Source organism: Poecilia reticulata, linkage group LG5 (genome assembly GCF_000633615.1).
Source record: "Poecilia reticulata strain Guanapo linkage group LG5, Guppy_female_1.0+MT, whole genome shotgun sequence".
NCBI classification, from domain to species: Eukaryota; Metazoa; Chordata; class Actinopteri; order Cyprinodontiformes; family Poeciliidae; genus Poecilia; species Poecilia reticulata.
Window position 1 is genome coordinate 14,223,506 of NC_024335.1, and position 14,972 is coordinate 14,238,477.

General features: G+C 35.3%; 1 protein-coding gene across 1 annotated transcript in view; it reads left to right on the top strand.

Moving 5' to 3' along the window:
- The window catches only part of LOC103464845 (dedicator of cytokinesis protein 3-like), a 162,217-nt gene that overhangs the window by 100,755 nt on the left and 46,490 nt on the right, over positions 1–14,972 (top strand). Inside the window, exons 6-9 of the mRNA XM_017304637.1 lie at positions 6,216–6,364; positions 8,013–8,097; positions 11,456–11,497; positions 12,163–12,317. Coding sequence (XP_017160126.1) covers positions 6,216–6,364; positions 8,013–8,097; positions 11,456–11,497; positions 12,163–12,317 — 431 coding nt within the window. The remainder of the gene's footprint in view (positions 1–6,215; positions 6,365–8,012; positions 8,098–11,455; positions 11,498–12,162; positions 12,318–14,972) is intronic.

The following is a 14,972-nucleotide window of genomic DNA, read 5'->3' on the forward strand; positions in this document are numbered from 1 at the left end:
TATATGAAGTGGACTACACACAATATTTGTATATATATATATACAATATTTACAACTGGTTCACCTGACAGCTTATCAGCCAAGTATCAAAGAAGACAAGTAAAGGGCCATAATCTTTCAACAAAGCAATAACGCACATAATGTACTATAATTACAGGCTTCTCCTGCAGTATTTGAACGTCTGCTGGTTCTTTGACTTGGTTTCCATGTCAACGAAAACCACCTCAGCCAGTGGAAACACAAGTTGTATAAAAAGGGGATTCATTTCAATGTAGTTTATTCAGAGGAGAGCAAAATCAAGATCTATTATTTATAGTAGACTCTATGATATTGTCAGTTGTTTCAGTTTACAGTTTCATACATCATCAGAAACTATTCTGACCTATGCAGACCAACCGAGCGAGCAGCCGCTGAAACAAAAGGGGCAGAGAGCGAATAACAAGATAATATAGAAACAGTTTCAAATATTAAATATAATCTGTGCCACACCATCGCCTCCTTTCCTCTGAAGTGGACTTTGGTAGAATATAGTTTTACTTCAAACGGGTTTAAATCAAAGGTAAAGGTAATTTTATTTATATAGCACATTTTCAGCAACAAGGCAGTACAAAGTGTTCCTCTGTCRGTCATGTGAAAGCTTTTTGTTTCAGCCCATCACAATCTACCTCAGGCCTAAAAAATAAGATTAATGCAAACTGCAACTATTTTGTGCCCCCAAGTTCCATCTTTGGTATCAGCAGAATTTATTTTAGACTTTATATTTGACTTAATCAAACATTTACTGTTTGTGAACATTAGATAACACTCGGTAATTTGTTTTTTTTTAGTCTAAGGCTGTCAAATTAATTAAGATCTTTATATTGTGAGTAACTTAGTGAAGCAAAGTCCCAAAGCATCAATAAAGATGAAAGTAAATGTTTGATTAAATCAAGAGGGGCATCATTTCTAGACTCCTAGGCTGTCATTTTAGCTTTAATATAAACAGCTGATCTTCTCTTCTTCTTCTTTGGTGCTCAGTATTTTATTTTTTGAGGACAAACATTGTTGAAACGATTTGCTTGGCGGTGATTTGTTTCACTTTGTTTACWTCGCAACTTTTAGATCTTAACCAGAGTTAGAACAAGCGGATCTTTTTCAGAGATCTGCTGTTTTTATATTGCTTAAATAGCATTAAACTGTCTAAAGGTTTGTGTTTGTGGCTAAGTTCCTGCCAGAGGGAAAGGTGTGATTACTCACTTCGACTAGAGAAATATGCAGGAGGGGCATTTATGGGGGAAGAGAGGTGGGAGGAAGGCTGAATCCATAAATAGTAGATCTAAACAGATATTCTCTTGGTCRATGATGGTAAAAACACAAAGTGTGCTCAAATGAACCTACAGGAATCTATATTTCCCTTAAACGTCAGACACATCATGCAGTATCATTTTTAAAACACCGCGTGTCTGTTTTTTCAGTGTGGGTGGGTGTTTTTTGAGTGCCAGCTGAAGGTGAAGAGTTCCTCCCGTTGAGCCAGCTGGTGCGCCTGTTCCTCATGTGGTGGATCGTCTCATAAAAGGGCGCAAAGTTCAAACACATGTACCCACTGACTGTGATGGCCAGATGTCCCAAATAAATCTAGAGTCCTGGATTTAAAGGAGATTTCGACGCGGTGCAAGCTGTTGGAGTATAAGGAGTACAGATGGCACATAGCTGTGCTGATTCTGCTGCCTGTTACCTCAAAAAACCACCATCAAGGTTTTCCTTTGGACATGGCAAAAGAAAACCTTCAGTTGCAAATTAATGTTTTGATATGATTCTCAAAAATATTAGGCACTTAAGCATCTACAAATATGCTGTTTGCATGATACCTTTTATTGATTGGATGTTGGCTTGGAATAAACTGATCTRCAAGATTGATTAGATTTATCCTAGTACTGATTAAAACCTRCCATTTGTGCAMACCACTGTGGAGGTTTTGCAATGAATTCAATTTTGAAATAGTAAATGTGTTGAAGGAGTTATTTATTACTTTAAAGGACATGAATGAACCAAAGACTCTCACTGGTTATCAAACTTAAATGGTGTAATTAAAGGAATTACACCATTCAAGGAATTTACTTCTTATAAGTTAATCACCAGTWGGAATGTTTTAAAATCTCTGCTTTATTATCTAACCTGATTTTTTTAATTATTTTTTATTTTACTAAAGGACATATGTTGAAAGTGAAATGCATTTGAAGGAGCCTCTACTTACAAGGGCRTGGAGTTGGAAAGCATAGATTGAGAAATTCAGCAGTCCTCCATTCAGGAACCTCTTTTATACAAGCAGCATTAGTCTGATTTTAAGTGTTATTTGTGTTTTCTACAATAATCTCATGTTAAAATCCTAAAAACTATGACATGGCATGAGTATTTTTTGTCTGCCTTAGCTCATAATTACTGTTATTTCATCACATGCTGCACTGTAGCATCTCTGTAGTTATTATCCTGTATGAAAAGTATTCATTCTATACTTTTGCCTTTTCATTTTATAATACATTTACTTCTTTAAGAAGTCTCACTGATAGTTAAAGCGGGATAAAAAGAACAACTCCTTTGCATTGAGATCAAGTATTTCTTTGCATTATTTAAGTTTCCTCAAAGGGTTTTCATACAGTAGTGAGGTAAGAACTGCAGGACTCTGTGGTGTCATGAATAGTCAGTTCAAAAACACCCTTTCAGCCTGCAGTTGTAGATAATTATGTGCTTCTCTTGTCTCCTGTATTGCACTGATATGCCTGTTGGTCTCCTGGTGCTATTGTGCTCAGGGGTTTAATGCTGACTCTGKTGCTGCTGCCTTGGTTGATGAACRCCCTTTAGAGATAATCTATATATGTGTAATATTTTGGTGTCCTGAACAAGCTGGTCTRTTTTAGTTTAAAAACACACTGCACCAAGTTCAACCATACATTCTGGTATTTACCTTATTTGTCCATAAATCTGCTATTTTYATTTGTTGGGTATCATATTTAGGCARCATTACATAAACATATAGACAGTAAGCATTTGACATACTATGCAATGATCTGACTGGTTACTTGAAAATATTTGATCAATGTCTATTTCTGTTTACAAAAAATCTGAGTATACCTCAAATATGTACAAAAAGTAATTTGACTAAAAATGGTTACACRCTTTCATCATCACTATATGAAAGATCATTAGTATAGATGTCCACTAGATGTTTTAATTAAAAGAAGTGCTAAACTGATGAAAAGTGGAAATGCCATGTGTTTCCYTTGTTGTTTCTAAGCACCCAGTGAAACAGTGAAAAGCTGCATAAAAGTTTCGGTATTTTTAACCTTGAGGCCTTGCTGCACTGAGTACTAAAATCCTACTAATTACTCAACGCCGTCAGGATGATGCAGCAGGGTTCCCAGCAGGAGCTCTGTAGAAATGGATGCTGGTTCTGTGATGAGAGGTTTCTCTTGGACGCTTTGCCTCAGAGTTTCACTGCAGTTCACAACCAACACTATCAGCAGGAATCCAGTCAGTGTCTCTTTTAAACACTTGAGTTCTGAGGCTGCAAGCCGTGTAATGTGTTAATTTTTTTAAAGCAATTCCGTAAAGGGAGAGATGTTTGTTGGTAACATTTTAGAGGTTGTTAAGCTAAATATTAAACTTCTGCTAAAATCTGGGTAGTTAACATGATTTTACTTTGGATGTAAATGTTTTTTTTCTGAACACTCATCTCGKTTTAGTTTTAATTTAGTGTTTTCTTCATATTGAAATTTGAATACAAGTTTTAACATGAAAACAGAAATGTGTATGTCCACTAAGGGATTGGTTAATGTTTGTTGACCATTAACATACTRCTAAACGTTAACTTGACGTTAACACACTCAAAATGTACACAAACCATAATTAATTACTACATTTAAAAGGTAATATATGATTTCACATATTAATGGCATGAAACAATACAATTCCCTGCAATAGGWAGTGATTCAGTCTGATACAGCTTTATGAGTGATCAGTTTCTTTTCCTTTTTTTGTTATTTTGCATCTGRGCAACCACAAACAACAGTAAATTCTTGGAATAATAACATACTTAGATGCTTGAAATAGTTTCACATGTTTTGAGTGAACTTTCAGAGTAAAAGGGTTAAGGTAGTCTGTGCAGAATTGCAGAATTAATCGAATCAATTGCAGAAAACCTCGGCTGCTACACAATATCCATCTCACACAACAGATCCCTATCCACACTCAGAAATATATGACAATATTAAGTATCTTGACTTCTGTGGTGGAGCTGTATCTGTCTTTTCCCCTGCTGGGTTTACTTTCTGACCTCTGCACGCTGTTTACATCACGGAAAGTACTTATGAATATTTCAATACCGAGCGATGAACTCGTGCAATGAGGAAGAATTAAATATCTATATATAGTTGATTTTTATGCGTTTAGTATATGATAAATATAGTGCAGTATTATAAATATATAACATGATGGTGAAATGTACTGCAGGCTGTTTTGTTTTGTAGATCTGAGACTTTTTCATTCTTAATGACAATGAATATGTGTACGTATCGCACAGGTGTGTGTGTGCGTGCGCGTGTGTGTGTGTGTGCGCACGAGTGTGTGTGCGTGTGTGTGCATGTGGTGTCAATGCACCTGGCTCTCTGCTGCCTATGCAGCTGCCTGCCAAGATCAGGATGGGCATTTAACCCCACAGCCTTGTTCAAGGCCTATAGGATAAATTAGAGCACTAATAATAGAAGAAGCTTCAGGGGGTAAGGTAGGGGAGTTATGTTCCAGCTTGTGTGTGTTAATTATCTCTGTGTGYGTGCACGTATATGTGTGTGTGTGAATTTAAAACTTCGTGCAGTTAAAACCACTGACAGTGGGAGTTTAATCTTTGCTTGTGAGACCTTGAAGAAATTGATTTTATTTGCATAACTCAAAGATGCTAAATTTATTTGCTTCATTAGAAAGCATTTATGTACATAAATAAAGCTATGTACATAAATAAATTACTATAGTTAATACTGTTGTTTGTAATATTTCTTTATTATTTTGATTTTGATACTTTTAGATCCAGGATTTTGGGTCTCTGATCTGATCCTTATGCATTAATTTAAATATCTGTTGATAAAATCAGTGTCATGTTTTGATCCAGGACACTTGTACTTACGCACCTGGTATTGTTTTTGTCCAGGTGTTGTGTGTAAACTAATATTAATTAACCACACAGGCACTGTCAACTATGCTGCAGCATTTTGTTTAGTTGTGTCCATATTTACAAGATCAATAATTACACAATAAGCCTCAGAACGATTCTTTGCAAATATTTACATCCATGTCAGCAGCCGACCTGACAACAGCTAAAACAAATGAAGGRTCATGGATAAAATAGACATCAGAGCATMATAGTAGTTTAAAAGTGTTTGCTCTCAACTTTTTGAGTTTGTTGAGGTGGTAAATCTCAGTAAGTGGTTTAAAAAGTTGCTACATTGAGCAGCAAACTGACTCTAACAGAGTAGTTCAATGAGTCTCTCTGCTGTAAATGGTCCTGAATAATTTCTGAGTGGAACCAACACCAAGTGTGTCCAGGAGACTTTATACCAAACGACTCACTCAAATAGGCTTACATATCAGTGGATCTATGGCTAAAGATTAGGGTGATGGCAACGAGGACTTCCAACCTCAAAGAATTGGGGCTTATGACCAAAAACAAAACCACAAYGTCTTAATCTGTTATTGTTTATTTATATTATTTGAAGTATAATTATTGATAAATTGATATCAAATAATAATATGTTAGAGAAACATACAAGCTGCTATTGGGTGTTGTCGTTCTTTTTTTTTTTTTCTCCAGACAGTTGTATAAATGCATTTGCCAAAAAAAAAAACAAAAAAAAAAACAAAGTTTATAAATAGCAACTAACAAATTATAGTCAGAACTGTGATAAACTACTAACAAACACCTGGATCCAAATGTTCCCAGCAAGGTGGGAAGGGAAAAGTGTCAAAAAAAAAAAAACACTCATCAACTCACAGAAGTGACAGTCAAGAGTAAATCTAGCTACATTTTCATAAATTTAAAAACCATCTTAGTTTGCAGTTATTTCTACTCCCCTAGTTCAAGGTAAATGTAATTGTTTTTAAACGCCTTCAGATGTTTTTGAACCCGAGTCAGACGAAGGAAAGCCAGCCTACTCTCTTTATTGAGATTCTTGTTTCTCTCTGTCCATCAGAAACACAAAGTGGATCTGTTCTACAAGGTCCGACACGTTATGATGGAGCTGATCGACTTGAGGAGGCAGCTGCTGTCCGGCCACCTCACACAGGACCAGAGCAGAGACGTCAAGAGACACATCACCGTCAGACTCGACTGGGGCAACGAGTGAGAAAACATCTTTCATCCTTATTAAAAAAAAAAAAAAAACTTATTTTACTCACACATAAAACTTACGATGGATTTAAAGTCATAACTCGCTCTCAGTCAATTTTAAGATCAGAACCATTGAAAAAGAAAGTTTCCACCGAAGTTTTGATTTAAACTGGTAAACTTTCTCAGCACTTAAAGTCAGGAGATGAGTGTCTCCCCAGATCCCTGCATTGGGTAATAGAAGTGATTTTCAGAAGCGGATGACKGAAGCATATTACCAGTAGTTGAAAAGATTCATGAAGTCAGTGAAAGGCTGATGGAAAACAGATGGGATGGAATAAAACTGCTGTGTGCCTTCAGGTTGACTATATCAGRAATTTGATTTAATTACTTTACAGGTGCAGATGACTGCAGAGAAYRAAAATGTTTGCGTTTTCAGATATTATTCCCTACTCCATCATCTAAAAATTGCATCCTTCTAAGTATAKTATGTTGGATTTACATCTTTAGCTACCACAAATAATTTTTTTTGACTTTATCTGTTCTTCTTTAAACATAGTTGATAAGATATGTAAATTCTGAAATGTTGAGACAAAAGTCTGATCTGAAAAACATCAATCTAAAGACTAAGAAAAAGTCCTAAGTTGTAAAAGTGCTTTGATTGCTACAGTTAGAAGAAAGAATTCAGATAAACTATCAATAAACTAGTGGACCAAGTTATAACTCAGAAAATAACATTTATTCAAATCATTTCTGTTGTAGCTGTAATATTTCTTAGCACCAGCTGAAATCTCTTTATTGACAGCAATTTTCACACATCAATGCAAACAGGGCTCAGTGAGCAAACCAAATCATTTTCAACCACACTTCCTCAAAAACATCTTAATGAGGGGCTGCTTATCTTGTTGGGCAGATCAATGCTAATGCAGTTTACAGCTGGTGGGAACTCAGGAGGAAAAGGAGCCGCAGAAATTAAAGTTAATTCATTTCAAGGATATAAAAATGGAAACACTTCAAAGGTGATCTTGTGAGGTCAGTGAGAGTTATTATACACAAGTCTTAACACTTGATACCATAGGATTAATATTGTTAGGATAAACCCCTTTCTGTGGCTTCAGTGTGACGACATATTGAAGTATTCATGATTAATACAAATAGTCTAGAAAAGTTTTAATACCGGAAATAAACTGTTTTCTATTGAAACCTTTGAGTGTTTGAGCTAAAATGTAAATATTTATACATTGATTTTTATTTCCAATAAACAACAATATGTAATTTATATTCATTGTGCATAAATCTTAATAATACCATGTCCTAAAGTTTTTAGGCAGCAAATAAGGCGCCTTTTCTCCCCATGTGGGTTTCAACTGCAGCTCTATTCCTACTCCGAGAAACCATTTCACCAACCAAGACATTTATTCATCATGTCTTCAAAGTTTGGATCACAGTCTTTGATTTGCAATCAGAGCAGGCTAAGTCATGATTTAAGAGATATGAAAGACAGGCAATGACATTTATTTGACAATGTTATAAATGACATCAAAAAACTTGATGTTCAAGTGTGATTGCTTTGGAGGTTTGTGTATCTTGGTCTGTATCTGAATTATCTAATATAAAAGTTTTAATTTAAATCTTATCCCTTTTTTGTCTTTTTTTCCCCCAGACACTTGGGTCTGGACTTGGTCCCAAGGAAGGAATTTGAGATGGTTGATGAAGACCAGATAAGTGTCTCGGATTTGTATAAAATGGTAAGACATTTGTTCAGGTCATTAAGTTGCTACTGTTAAAGTTGTTGCCTCCAACCTGTGCAGACATAATATCACACCAAAGGTGAGATTATCCTATCATATAATTTTCCTACCATAGATTATATGGTAGGAAGACAGAAAAATGCTTCCTCTGTGCCAAGACACCTGTTATTTAAATGAAGTCAAATAAAGAACCACAGTTTGAAGACTGTGTGTAGAAAAGCAGCTCAAATATGAACCCAGCCGACAGACTACACCACCCTGTTCCCCTTAAATATTAACCAACATCTTTTTTGGTCTGATCATTAGAACAGGCATAAATGCATCCAGAGTAGTTTGAGAAAACATGCAATTTACATTCAGAGTGGAAGTGGGCTGCAGATGGCTGCATTACTTCATCACCGTGCGTACGTACTGTGGTTGATGCTGAGGTCATACATGAATAACTGATGCGTGTCTCACCACTTAAAAGCAACGGCACATTTGTTGAAATTCTGTCACATCATATTGTCATAATTCTGAGTTGCTAAAGTTAAAAACTTGTGGCTCTTTTAAGATGTTAGTTTGAAGGATCTTTCTACTCCATTAGCATTTAGTTCAAGCGACCAAATTGTATGAAGATTGTGTTGTTAAGTGCAGAGGCAGCAAGCTCTGATACATTCACTGTCCCTGAAAATACAGGGGAAAGCATCTCTATTGACTTGAGTTCTTCTGGGTTTATTTTTTCTTTTAAGAAAAAGAAAAGGTTAATTTCAATACAACAAAAGTCTTATAAATCATTTCAGGGTACTTCCTAAATTAAATTGTCATTACCACTAATCACTAATTTCTTATTTTTAGTTAGTTAGTTAAACTGAGACAGGCACCTTAGTCTTCATCATCAACCAATTAAAATGGATGTTAAAATACATTTTAATGCTAAATCGCTTCTGGGAAAACTTACAGGTAAATTATTATCTCTGGGCTGCCAATAAAGACAAAACTGCAGAAAGTAATCCATTATACTTTTACATTTTACAATTTAAGTTAAACAACAAAAATAACCCAGAAAGGTTCAATTAGAAGGTTAAAACATTTTGATCTAGCTTAAACATTAAATACAAATCTGCTGTGTTTTTTATGCTGTGTCAGAATTATATTATTACTTTATTTAACACTTATCCCTGTTGTGTTAATTTTGTTGATTTAACGTGCAGCTGTGCTTGTTGCCTCTGTTTGCTTGCATGCTGGCTTTGGGCATAGATTTGAAATATTTTGCAGAAATAACACTAGACTTCCATTAATCTTTATTAATCAACCCAAGAAGTAAACATGGAGTATTTTTTTTCTATAAACGTCCTTGCTTTTGATAGATATGATTTGAAACGGTGAACAAGTCTTTGGTAATGCTCCAGTACACAGTTTATTTTAAATTAAATAATTTGAACGTCTTTCCTTTGCTATAGCTGAACAAAAGGATGTTGTCTATCCTTTGCCTTTAAATCAACAACCTTTTGATAAGTTAGGAAACTATTTCTGTTGCTCAAAACCCTGTCAGTCTGTTCAATGTTTCTCTTTCTTCTTTTCTTTGAAAACAAAATAAAAGTAACATTTAATCTAAAATCAAAGTTACTTTTTTTTTTCCTGGAAACAGATGTTCAAATCAAAGCAAGCAATTTATCTTTTGTTTCAATTCATTGTGTTGCTTAAATTTTCACCACAACCATCTCAAGGTATAAATTGGCCTAAAAAGAAGCGAGGATGTTAGCCATGTGCTGCTTGTTTCATCTGAGTCCTTCAGGTCACTTCAAAACTGCTGAACAAACAATTTGAACTAATGACTGCAAAATTACTCTCCGTATCCTTACGACCAGTTTTGTGGTTCTTCATGATTCTGTTCACAAAAACATCAATCTAAACGTTTTCAGTTATTCCTCAGGTGAACAGTGATGGATTTGGGAGCATTTTCTAAATAAATGTTTTCTTATTATGAGGTTGGGGTTATCGTTTCCAGACTACAGAAGTTCCAGAAGTTGCTAAGCAATATAAAATCTTTTATAATTTCTTTTTGAGGGCACACTGCATCATGTTATAATGTTTAAAGTTTAGTCTGTGTCTTTTTGTCATTTTTATGCTACATGAACAAACTTTAGTTTGCAGTTAGAACATATTTTTCCTCCCAACCTACAGTAATGAAAAACCTATAACACAATAACTAAAGCTAATTAAAGTTGATGTGGCTGCAGTTTGAGACACGATACTTGAAGATACTTGGTCTCTTAGAAAACTTTAAGATTTTGCTTGATTCAAAATATCTCAACAGGCTCAGACAATCACTGATGTTGCTGTAATGCTTTTCTTCTGTTGCTTAGAGACTGATCTGAAATTAAGAGACAGGGAAACAGAGGAGGACTACACATATGAAGGTCATCCCTTTACGACAGTGTTAAAAAAATACAGTTCCTCAGAACAAGAAAATGCCTTCATATCAGGCATTTTACCAGTTTGTTTTATTCTTATTCTTTGTTACCAGCAAAAACTAGAGACAAACAAATCACAAAAACATGTCAGTGCTCATGTAACAAAAAGCTAAAACCTTTTGGGTTCATGAGTAGAGAAACAAGCTTTTAAAACAGATAGCTGCTATTTAATAAAGTAAATACTCAATGGATACATCTGAATGCCAGCTAATAATTCTTTATCATTTCCTTGACTTTCTAAATAACATACAAGTGGTTGAATAAATAACTGGCATCCACTGAAAACACGATCCATATTAATGAAATAGTAGGTGTTTGTTTGTGCAGCTGTGCCATAAGCACCAATACAATTGCATTTGTCTGTTATTAGTGTCAATCTTTAGTAAACAACCCATTCTGATTCATTAAAACTTAGTTTTAGGATTAAACTAGAGAAAATGCCAGCAGGCTGGTTCTAGTTCCTCTCAGGTTGGAATAATTGGAGCCGTCTTGTCAGTGACGGTCCTTACTCCCATTCATCAAACAGCATTTGACTTATTGCTTCCTCTCTACTCAAAAAACCACTTGACAAATTAAGGAGACAAGTTAGAGTAATGAGTCTCTGAGGTATTAAAATATTTTCATCATCTGAGGGAGCGACTGTAGAGGAGARGGAAGAAAGGGAACTTAGGTTGGAAAGAAGCACAGATCACAAACAGCAGAGAGTCAGGAAGAGATGAGGAGAAAATGAGCAGAGAAGAAAAATGTGAAGAAGAGAAAGTGAGAGGAGGATGGATTCAGGAAAAAAGAACCATGTTCAAATAAAAGAAATTGAAAAATCACAAAATTGTATGTTTGGTATAGCAGAAGATGAAACTACACAAGCAGAATAAACCTGATGTTTTCTTTGTCTTCTGCAGCATCTGTCCAGCAGACACAGCGTCCAGCAGAGCACCACACAGGTAATGTTTTCATTACTGTCTGTATAAAGTCTGAAGTCCTGCCAGACATGCCTTTCAGTCATTTTGTTTAGTAAAATATTTTAGTTCTCATGAAGGGATAAGGTAAAACTAAGGCCTCACATTATCAGGAGATCATACACTTACAATATTTTAGGTAAATATTCAGATTATTTAATCAGTTGATGAGAAAAGGTTCTAAGTTTTCTAAAACAGGCTCTCATAAAAATCAAATATTGGCCATCAAACTCCATTTAGTAGGCCATGAAGTGGATGTACAGAACATAAATGCATTATTTACCTAATGCTGCAGTCCAAGTCGTCCTTTATAGGTGGTGATTCTGATCCCAAAGTTTATTTGTGTATAAAAACCCAAAAGCTTAGCAGCTCTACAGCGATGAGTTACCACACTGTATACTTTAGTTATAAAATGTTACATCAAATGTTTTCACTGAAGTTGAGATCAAACAATCTGATCCTGATGCAGATCAATAGAATAATAAAGCTATGTCATAAATAACTAGAAAATTATTTCAAAAAGTTTTAAGAAACAGATACAATAGTTTAAAACTTTACCCAGATAAGCACCAGATGACACTCTAAAATATGTAATTGATCTTGAGATGATAACATTTTTTTTTTTAATGTTTTATTTTGTGTTTTTTTAGGGTGAGAATAGCCGGCAGAGACACGGAGAACCATGCAGGGTTCCGGTACCACACCACCTACTGGTCAACCTGAAGAGCTTCACCTACAACAGCATAGGAGAGGACACAGACATATTGTTCTCTCTCTATGATCTGAGGGAGGGAAAGACCATCAGGTATAAATAAATGTTAATTATTTCAATTTTGCTTAGTTTTGCACTTGTTGTTTGTTGATTAGTAAATGAAAGATCAGTCAAAATGACCTTGATGTCTTGTGTGTGTGTTTAGAAGTCAAAAAACACACGCTATTCAAATAATTGATGATCTAAGTAAGTCAGACTTTCACTATTGAGTTTTAATAATTTTTTAAATTTTAAACACAAAAACAATATTTGTAAATCTGGAGTATAATGCAAATTATGAATACAGACATATTGCATGGCTGTATTAAAGTAATACATTTATCAGACACTGGCATTAAGTGTCGTTTGTGGCTGGAATGGATCAGATTGATCTGATTCTGAAATGGAAACTGACTGCAAAAAACATGTTGATTATTTTTAATAAAGTTTCAAATCAGTTCAGTTTCACAGGGAAGGAAACATCCATCAGTTCTCCGTGAGGAAATCTGAACGGTTGTTCATGCATGAAATTGTTTCACTGATTTAACTTTAACCAAGCTCCATTTCCTTTACAGAATTATTGCTGGTATTGCATGCATGAATGCGATTTGTGGGAAACTTGGTTAAAACCATTCAGCTCAGTGATGATAAGATGATGAAAATTTCACAGGAAGTTGTAATGTCTATTGATATTCCAAACTTTTGTGAGGTGATTATAAAATGGAGCTAAGTGTTTCTACAGTCAAATTATAAAGTGACAAATCGTGGATTTGGGTGATAAAGCATGATGAAATTGGAGATAATACTTCATTTTGAATGGGAAGGAGAACATTTCTGCAGTCTTTAAATCCATAACTAAGACTTGTCATGACTACTCACACTAGAGTTGCAATGATTCAAAGAAAGAAATGCTGACAGAAGCTGAAGAAGGAAAGATGATTGCCGCAGCCAAAATATGCAAAAGATGAAGAAGCCCTGAAATCAGTCATGTTCACAAAGACAGGACTGTCAATAATTCCTAAGACATCTAAAATCAAATAATTTAGTAAATCAACAAACATTCTCTTCTGTGACTGTGGTTATTGGGACGTTTAAGCCAAGAATCCTCTCCCCTACGGCCGCTACAAACACTGGGCATGCTCACCAAGTTGTTTGTCAGAAGCAGAAATCCTGAAGGCTCATGATAAAAACTTTTTTTCAAGATGTCTACAGAGTTGCTAAAAAAAATCACCTTCTTTTGGTGTTCTTCTCTTTTGGCTTTTTTGTCACACTTCAGTGTTTCAGATCATCAAACAAATTCTAATATCAGACAAAGAYATCCTGTTTAAATACAACATTTTCAAATGATAATTTTATTTGCTAGCTACCAAACTTTGTGTGGAAAAATTGTTGTTTATAAAATTAGGAATTCTCTGTGATAACCCACTTTTATTGGAATATCGAGTTAACATAAAACCAGCCTGCTGATTGTTCCATCGAGTCAAAACATCATTTAAATAGAAGCTGTCTGGCAGCATGAAGTAGGCTAAAAGATCTCAAAAAGGCTTTGATCTAAAAAAAAATGAAGAGCAAATTAGAAATAAAGTCTCTGACATTTATCAGACTGAAACGTATTACAAATGACTCCAGTTGACTGGACATTGTTTCCATCCACTTGGTTGCCACAGCACAGCAGCTCTCCCCACTCTGCAGCTGCGTGCTCACAGATTTGACAGATGTTTTACACCAGAGTCCGTACCTGACTGTTTTCCAAAGACTTTTAGTAAAATATCCTGTACACTGACAAGACAAAAGGTGATCTCATATACAGCCTAATATGGTGATGGTGATAGTGTGATGGTCTGCGGCTGCTTTTCTGCTGTAAGACCTGAAAAACTTGTAATTGATGGAACCATGACTTTGTCTCTTTACCAAAAAATCCCAAAGGAGAATGCCTGGCAATTACTTTGTAACCTTATGCTCCAGCATACTTAAGGCTATGCAGCAGGACAATGATCGAATGCACGCCAGAGAGAACACTAACATGTCTCAGTGGCCCAGAAGCAAACAAAATGAAGGTTTGGAGTAATCAAGACAAAGTCCAGACTTAAATCCACTTGACCTGAAACAGCCCCTCTACTGTCACTGAGTTAAAACAATGGTGAAATTAAAATTGCGCCAACGGGTTGTTAGATTTATGGGACAATTACTTTTTCTCATAGGACAGGTTGCTTTGGATAGCATTTTCCCTAATAAATGATTTATTGTTTTTTATTTTTGCAAGGCACTTTTTGTCTTTACTGTTAAAGTCAAATGATGGAGACAAAAAGCAATAACAGGATAAATCTGTAAGCAAAAACTTTTTACAACACTAGGTGTTATAATCATTACCTCCATTGTTGCCTGGGTTCACAGAATATTGTCCTTTTCTACCACTTTGCACTTTAGTGCTCTTTCCCATCATGCACCCCTCCCTGTCTCATATCTCCTTAATAAAGTAGAATAAGTAATAGCAAGTGGCCACACAGAACTTGTTGTTAATAATATATGATCCCCCACTTCGCTCCTCCCTTCCTAATGAATGCCCATCAATTATACATTCTTAGAGAAAACACAATGCTAACAGACGAATAATAGTTAACGTCAGTAAAGAGGCTGATGTGGGTCAACTGTGATGGTGTGGCTGTGTGTGTGTGTGTGTGTGTGTGTGTGTGTGTGTGTGTGTGTGTG